The following is an 8,937-nucleotide window of genomic DNA, read 5'->3' on the forward strand; positions in this document are numbered from 1 at the left end:
ACAAAGACATAGCACAGCCGGGTCTCGCCACAGCAATGAAGAACACGGTACATTTGTCACAACTCTTTCTGCCAATGCTGGGTCCTAGTAAGAACAATTTAGGTATAGCAGTGTCTTGAAACTTCTTTCCTCTCCTCCTAAACCTCACACACAACTGACCTTAAGAAGAGCAGTTTTGGCACAGTGACGAGGACAAAAGCTAACCATAGAAGGTCCAAGAGAAAGTGGAGTGGTGGAGGCAGTCCATATGAACATCTCCTTTGAGGAATTCTGCTGTAAAAGGAGGTAGATGGATGGGGCAGCGGCTGGAGGGATGTGTGGTCATCTTGGTTGCTTGTCTTTTCAGGATGGTAGTTATTAAGACCATCTGTATGCTGATGGAAGACAAGAGGAAATGACAGCCAGTGAACAGAGAGCTGAACTAGGCAGAGGCACCGGCCACTCAGCCACCACAACAGCACAGAAAGCAAAATCGACCAGTCCATCTGCCAGCAGGCCAGCAGCTGGGGTGGTGGGGAGCAAGGAAGTTGTTTTCTCACTGCTTCTTTCTTAGTCAAATAAGATGACAGTCATCACCTCCAAGGAAGGAGAGAAGGTGGCACTGGCAGTAGCATGTATTTCTCACACATCCATGTGTGTGAGAAAACTGACTGAAAGCTTATAAGCAGCAAACCCATGGCCAGTTTAGAAGGAAATCAATAGCTGCTGGGTAGCACTCATCACTCAACCACCTAGTTATAACAGACTGTACACTGAGCTACTTGAATACAAGGATGACTGGGCTTTTCGCTTGGATAGGCTACAACTTATTTATCGACAATCCTAATCCCAGGTACAGGGTAAACCTGGGAAGAGAAGGCAGAATTCTTGTGGCTGGAAGAACTACCTGAAGGCCAGGTGGCTATGTGGTATCAACTTGTAGTGTCTTTTGCTTTTATCAATTTTTGCACATATAAGACAACCACAGGTGGCCAGGCATGGTGGCTCACGCCTGTAATCCCAGCACTTTGGGAGGCCGAGGCAGGCAGATCACGAGGTCAGGAGATCGGGACCATTCTGGCTAACACGGTGAAACCCCGTCTCTACTAAAAATACAAAAAAATTAGCCAGGCGTGGTGGCGGGCGCCTGTAGCCCCAGCTACTTGGGAGGCTGAGGCAGGCGAATGGTGTGGACCCAGGAGGCAGATCTTGCAGTGAGCGGAGATCGCGCCACTGCACTCCAGCCTGGGCGACAGAGCAAGACTCCATTTCAAAAAAAAAAATACAACCACAGTTGACATCATATACTACATTGCTCAATGGTCCCGAAATATGGTCCCAAGGGGTAAATTCCTTTTAGAGTGTAATAACAGACAAAATGCTCTGAAGAATTTATATGCTTCATTTAATGAAATGAAATATTCATCAGTACCTGAGATGTGTTATCGTAAAGCAAACTGAAAATAGAGACTGCCTGCTGAGTATTAAATTATAAAGTAAACATATAATTAATCCATTGGAACCAAGGATCCACAAAAGCCATCTTAAAGAGACAGAAGTTTTGTTTTGTTTTGTTTTTTAATAAAGCTTGAATGTAATCGAATCAAAGGTATCTTAACCCACATACAAATATTAACACATGTAAAGAATCAAAAGAAAAGGAATTCACTGCACAGGATGGAAAAAAAGGCACAGTAGCAAATTACATGAGCAGAACAGAAGAAGGATGCCTTAACCAACAAACCGGGTGGCCAGACCTTCCCCACAAAGGGCAGTTACTTAGCGTAAGTTTATACACTAGACTGAAGATGCATCAGATGCTCAAAGTGACACATACTTTTAAGAGCTAAAAGCTTTCTCATAAGCCCACACATACTGGCATACAACATCAACTCCACAGGGAATGCTGAAGCAGAGCCAGGCACTGACATGAAAAGATTAGTGACAAGGGAATACAGAGTCACTGAGAACATCGCAAACACCAGCAGGGAAAAGGTGCAAGAGAAGACAACTGGTCCTCTCTTGTAGAGGTGGTCCTGACATGCACCAACTGATTCCTAAGTGAAAGTCTATGGAAAGAATGCCAGCACATGTGCAGTGTAAGTCCACTGCATGGTGCTGGACCCTAAATCAGATATAAAGAAAGGCGAAACAGTTCCCAAATGAAACCAGGGTTAGCATGGAATGAGACTATCGGCAATCTTAAAAACAGACAGCTATTGATTTCGGTTCTTTCTGATTACATAAGTTGTTCAGCTTATGAAAATATATTGAGTTATCTACACTTAGGACATATGTACTTTCCTGTATATATGTTGTATTTCAATAAAAAAGTAAAACCAAAACATAAGAAAAGGAAAATGTCAGAAAGCATTCACCCAAAGTTAAAAGTATTAAAATTCTGCTACTTTGATAAATCGTGTATTTATTCTATCTGCAAGATAAGATGAGCCCAAATAAAATGACCTCTTTAAAACAACCCATTGTGAAAGGGAGAAGTTTTAAAAGTTAGTCATGTATTTATCGAGTGCAATGAAGCTAAGCTGTCTGTACATTGAGTGGTGCACATTGAAGAGCCTTGACTTTCCTACAGTCATGCTCCAAGTAGGTTCTAAAACCCAAGCCACGTAACTTCTGCCTCCACCCAGAGATTGGAAAATAATAATTAACCCTTATCACCTGAAGCTGAACAGGTTTAGCAATGTGTAGATCTTTTAAAAGGTAGATGTAAGTCTTAATGACAACAGATATATGTGAAAAAGTGAATGATAGGCTGCCATCATCGTAGGGCTTAAGCTATAAAATGCTACTTCTAAACCAGAGGATTTTCTGAAAGATGCCGTTCAGTGAGTAAAAGGGAAACACCCTCTGGCAATGGCACAGGGGCCAGGATGTGGCAAGATCACAATCTCTTCATCACTCTGTGCCTCAGTCTCTGAGCACAGCGACGTTGCCCTGGCAAATTTACTCAGGTACGCCTTGAAAAACAGGACATGAAGAGGTCTGCCATGAAACTATGTACGATGACAAACACAGAAAATCAGAGCCAGGAGACGAAAGGATTGACCAAATACACTCACAGTAATGGTTACCACAGTTGCTATGACTGAGCACAAAATGTGGTTCTCAACTTCCTCATAGAGCAAAAAAGGAAATAGCTCTCATACCGTAAGTTTCCTTCTGTTGATTCTCTCCCATCTCTAGGCATAGCAATGATCTATGTGCCGTGAGCGAAAAGACTGACTTCACGTATTTAAATGGCCAATTCCTTAATTAAGAAAGCTACCACATACACCGACAATCTCAGTGTTACCCATTTTGTCAAAAACACAGAGCTAGGTTCACAGCTACTTCCTTATTTTTCTGGCAGCTCATAATTCCCAAATTGGACAGACAGACTCTAAATGCCTTTTCCCATAAAGAACTGCGGAAAAAATAGAACAAACACAATTCTGGGTTCATTAATTTCAACAAACTAAAGAAAATTAAGACATCAAGTACAGGGCTGCATCACTCAAGAGCAGTGAAAAAAAGCTGAAGGCATTGGAAAAAAGATTCTCACAAACTCACTGTTCTTGTTACTACTACATTTTCAAGACAAAAGGAGAAAAAAAGTATTTTTAAAACAACTTATAGAAATGCATATGCTTAAACCATAAAATATACCTTATACTGTCTGTAAAGAGTATAAAGATATAATTTAATACATGATGCATACTACATTTGAAAGAGATATAGTTTAGCTTTGGTAAGAAGAGCAGAGGGGCCAGGTGTGGTGGCTCACGCCTGTAATCCCAGCCTTTTAGGAGGCCAAGGTGGGCGGATCACGAGGTCAGGAGTTCCAGACCAGCCTAGCCAACATGGTGAAACCCTGTCTCTACTAAAAATACAAAAAATTAGTTGGGCTTGGTGGCAGGCGCCTGTAATTCCAGCTACTTGGGAGGCTGAGGCAGGAGAATCACTTGAACCCGGGAGGCGGAGGTTGCAGTGAGCTGAGATCACACCACTGCACTCCAGCCTGGGTGACAGGGCAAGACTCCATCTCAAAAAAAAAAAGAAGAGCAGAGAACCTGAATTTTTAAATCAATGAACAAGTTACAATTTCACAAGACCTTAATTCACTAGATCTATAAAATTAGAGTGGCAAATTAAGATATTTCTAAGATCACTCCAAATCTCACTCTATCCAAGTCTCAGCTCAAATGTCTCCTTACCAGAAGCCATCCCAGGCCACCTCTTAAAGTAGCACCTGCACACTGCTCTTTATCCTGTCACACTGCTTTATTTTCAAGGCATGTATTACCAGGCCCTACTATATAGAGTCATGCGCCACATAATGATTTGGCCAATGATGGACCACATATCTATGAGAATGGTCCCATAAGACAGTAATACCATATTTTTACTGTACATTTTCTATATTTAGATATACAAACACTTGTCACTACGTTACAACTGCCTATAGTATTCAGTACAGTAATATGCTACAGGTCTGTAGCCTGGGAGCAACAGGCTATACCATACAACCAAGGTGTGTAATGGGCTATTCAATCTAGGTCTGTGTAAACACTCTTGGATGTTTGCACCATGATGAAATCGCCTAACGACACATTTCTCAAAACATATTCTGTTGTTAAATGGTATGTAACTGTACTTATTTCTTCCCTCATCAAGACACAGGATCCATACTAGGAACTCAGTCAGCTGTGCTGCATCACCAGGGTCCAGAATACTAAGTAGCATCTAGTAGGTATACAAATACTTTTTCAATGAAAGAACAAACCCATTCTAGCCATGCAGTTCAAAATACTAGGTTCGGTGAAGCATCCTTGTATTTGTAGTCAAATACAAAATTCTAACAGTGATTTAAGAATGTAACTTTCAACAAAGCTTGAAGGTATAGGACTTTATCATTAATATTAGTAAGAAATTACCCTAATATGCAACAATTACTGAAGATAACACACAAATGGCCAGGTCAGGTTCAAATCCTGGCTCCACTCTTCACTGTGTAACCTTAACTTCTCTGTCTCAGTTTGTAAAATGGGAATTAAAAACAGCATTGGCCAGGCATGGTGGCTCACGCCTGTAATCCCAACACTTTGGGAGGCTGAGGTGGAAGGACTGCTTGAGTCCAGGAGTTTGACCAACCTAGGCACAACATAGCCAGACGCTGTCTCTACAGAAAAAAAAAAAAAATAGCTGGGCATGGTGGTACACGTCTATAGTCCTAGCTACTTGGGAAGCTGAGGCAGGTGGATGGCTTCAAACCAGCAATTCGAGGCTGTGAGCTATGATAGCACCACTGAACTACCTCCGGGGAAACAGAGCAAGACCCTGTCTCTAAAAAAATAGAAAAAAACAGCACCTACTTCACTATCAAAAGGATTAAAAAAGATTGCAGAGTGTTTATGATGATATAACTAAAAAAGTGAGGAAAGAATTGGAAAAATACTTCTGTTCATTATTTCCTTCTACAGTTACAAATTAAAGATAGGGCTTCGGCAACAGGAATTTTACTTTTATTTTTAAAATATGTACAATACAGTGTTCCTTTTTTTAAAATATTATTTTCTCTACAAGTAAATAGAGAAGACAAATTTGTGGTTATATATGCTTTTCAAGTAAAAAGGTAAAAATAAATAAAATCAAAAATCAAAAAGGTAACAGTAAAAATGTGGAGTAGAAAATGTTAAAAGGGGGAACGAGAAACATGCAAAGCTCAGGCTGAGACATATGGCACCAGAGGGGCATCCATGCCTGTAACCTCTGCAGTGGATCTGGGTAGGACTCAGCCCACTGAACAATTAGGCTGTTCCCTGGGACCTGGATTCCATGTGATGGTGGTGTGTATAGCTGGGCCAGCCATTGCCAGTCTGTTGTTTTTGGACTGGTGGGCTCCCACCAGCCATTGTCCTTGTATGTACAATCACTGGCAGTTCTGTCTCAAGGGAATAAACATACTGCTTGTAAGGAGCTATGCAGATTTAAATTTAGACCCAAGCAGGCATCAGCTCAGCCATTTGAACCTGAAAGCTGTGGGAAAGATTCTGAAAAGTGGTTGTGCTGCTGTGCTTGTCCTCAGTATATGTGCTGGGTTGATATGAACAGGTTTGTGGCTGGACAGGCAAGCAAGAGACGATGGCATGATCAATGCTTAGTAAAGCCAAGTCTGTATGATTCTGAAGAACTGACTAGTTCTGGATCCTGACATTTGTCTAGACCCTAATGTTGCTCAAATGAGTTTCCAGATACAGAGCATCAGCTGCCCCTCAGGCTATGACATGGTTAGTTGTAAATCCTGAATTCATCCCCACATCCTAGGACAGAGAAGAAATGAAGCAGGTTTCATAGGGTCCAGCTTCTACACAGTTGTCCAGGGCGAAGAGGGAGAAATGAGAAGTATTTCAGTAGCCCCTACAACAACAGAGATGGCTTTTGTCGCATACTGCAGCCAGGAAAGCTGAGGGAAACAGCTGGAGCTCCAAGTAGTTGATTCTGGAAATGACTTCTTGGGTGACCACAGCGGCAGCTGCCCGCATTTAGCACCTGTTGGCAGCTACTCACACAGCCAGAGGAGGTGATCTGAAAGACTCAGGTCGTTCATTTGCAACAGTACATTTTAAATTCCAAGCTAGAAAAAATGAGTACTACATGGGAGAGAGAAAAAGAAGGTAGAAACATCTAAATAAATTATGTTTAAAGCTTCATGATACAGTGTTCATCCTCCAGGGAAAAATCATAATACAAGTCAGAGCTGGCTTGAACAAGGGTTCTTAAATACTGGTGGTTAGCCTGACACCAAAGAATCAAATGAGGCACTGACATCAATAATACCAATAGATTTCATAGTATTAATCAATATATACCTTCCACTGTCTAAACGCTGGGGCTCCTTTAGCCAGTAAGCACCACATGACCAAAGGAGAAACGGAAATTTACCCAACATGCACCATATGCAAGTAAATACTACAGATGTGGTTTGCCTACCTACAACAACTTAGTGAAGACAAAGGTTTTGTCTGGAGCCCGACTACATGGGTTCCTCCTTTGGCAGCTGTGGGATCTCAAGAAGATGACAATTTCACTATGTTTCAGTTTGTTCATCTGAGAAAATGAGCCACCATCTAATGAGGTGGTTACTGTTTTTCTGACAGACTAATATACTAGGCTCATAGACCTAAAGCACTTAGAACAGCACCTGGCATACAGCAAGCACTCAATATATGTCGGCTACTTCTCATTTCCCTCACAGCACCCTCGTGAGGAAAATAAAACCCCACAATTAGGTGAACAGTGCTTTCCACTTACAGAGGAGGCATTTTACAAAGACAGGTAATTCACTAGCTCAGAGATACAGAAAGTGACAGAGGCAAGTAAACGCCGTTCGTTTTCCACTGTGCAAGGCTAGCCGTGTTATGCTGTTACCAGCTACCGCCTACTGCAAAACAAAAAAAGTCACATACCTCTGAGTGACACTTCCTCAAGGAAGTCAGATTGTGCTAAAAGGAAATCAGATTGTGCTAATCTTGATGTCTCATCTCAACTAAAAAAAAAAAAAGGTATTGTTTTCCCAGACACACAATGCTAAAGAAAACCACTGCCAAGTCTTAAAAGCAACCATCTCCTAGTGAGTTTGGTAGACCCAGGCCTTTCCCAAAGCAAACTATAAGGGAACTCACACAGAGAATGGGGAAAGAGAAAGGGAGGGGATTGATGGGTAAAAAGACCCACGACAGAACTTCAAAACAAAAAAAAAGGTACACATGTATTTCGTTCCAGAGGCATCTGCTATTATTTATTAAACTGAAGCTAATAGCGCCCATTCTTAATGAATGAGCTGGCGTAGCTCCAATACACACACGGCACTGACACACAGGCTCAAGGCCTGCAGGGGCCTTCTTTCACTCTGGGAGACACCTGACAGATCGCAGGTTAAACAACTGGAAGCAGGATGTCAACGAGCAGATAAGAAGGGCTTGCTCTTTTTTTCCATTCCAGGGATCGAATTTTTAGGAACTGTTTTATACGAGACATTAACCCAGGAGATCAGGAAACCTGATTTCCAGGCCTAAGATGGGCCAGGCGTCTCCCTCCCGGGGCGGGCTCCGCAAGACGCCGGGCTGGGTGCTCATCCGCCCGCCCCTCCCTCGCCCCCTCGGCATCCTCGGAAGGCCGGCGGCGGGAACAGGGCTGTCCCGGGCCACCTGCCGTCTCCCCTGCCACCCTTCCAACAGTCGCTTCAGACTCAGGAGAGGCCGCCCTGGCCCCGGGAGCATGCCGTCAGCTCTTTTCTCGACTCGCCGCCCTGACCAGAGGCGGTTGCAGGAGGGCAAGCGGCGGCGTGGGTGGCAGCGGCGGGAAGCAGCCCGACAGGACCCCTGGCGGAGCCGGCTCCAGCGGATCGCGTGCCGCAGCCGGAGGCGTGAGGCCCGGGCGGCCCGTATCCCGGCCCCGGACCCCAGCCCCGCCGCCCCGTGGCCCCGGCCGACTTAGACGCCCGCCGCCGCCCACTCACCGCCGCACTCGGCAGAGTACTGGTCCCCCCAGTCCCCGGACTGCGGGCTGCAGCCGCCGCCGCCCGCCGGGGCCTCCTGCTGCTGCCGGTGCTGCAGCTCCTGCTTCAGCAGGGAGAGCGGCGAGTAGTGCTCGGTGGCCAGGGCTCCCGGCCGCGGCACGGCAGACAGGACCCCCAGCAGCAGCAGCAGCAGGACACGCCGGGCGGCGCCCGCGGCGGCCACAGCGCCGCCCCAGAAGCAGCAGCAGCAGCAGCAGCCGGCAGGTGCCATCTTCCCTCAAGGCGCATGTGCAACAGCCCTCGCCCGGCTCTCAGGCCTCCCCGCCTCTAACCCACGGCGGGCAGGTGGACCGTGGCAAGGGGGTGGGGCAAAGGGAGAAGCATTGTGTGCTGGGAATGGTAGTCCCAGCTCGACCAGCCCCAGGCCACCTTGCCGGTGC

General features: G+C 45.0%; 1 protein-coding gene across 9 annotated transcripts in view; it reads right to left on the reverse strand.

The window, feature by feature from the left end:
• TTC13 (tetratricopeptide repeat domain 13) overlaps positions 1–8,810 on the reverse strand; it is a 102,029-nt gene extending 93,219 nt beyond the window's left edge. For 6 of the 9 annotated variants that reach the window (XM_050769129.1, XM_050769118.1, XM_050769108.1 and 3 more), the window contains exon 1: positions 8,498–8,810. In XM_050769129.1, the coding sequence (XP_050625086.1) occupies positions 8,498–8,768 (271 nt within the window). In that variant the 5' untranslated portion in view covers positions 8,769–8,810. The remainder of the gene's footprint in view (positions 1–8,497) is intronic. The other 3 variants (XR_007721485.1, XR_007721486.1, XM_050769087.1) reach the window with 1 other exon arrangement.
• Positions 8,811–8,937: the final 127 nt, after the last annotated feature.

Source organism: Macaca thibetana, chromosome 1 (assembly GCF_024542745.1).
Source record: "Macaca thibetana thibetana isolate TM-01 chromosome 1, ASM2454274v1, whole genome shotgun sequence".
Lineage (NCBI taxonomy): Eukaryota > Metazoa > Chordata > Mammalia > Primates > Cercopithecidae > Macaca > Macaca thibetana.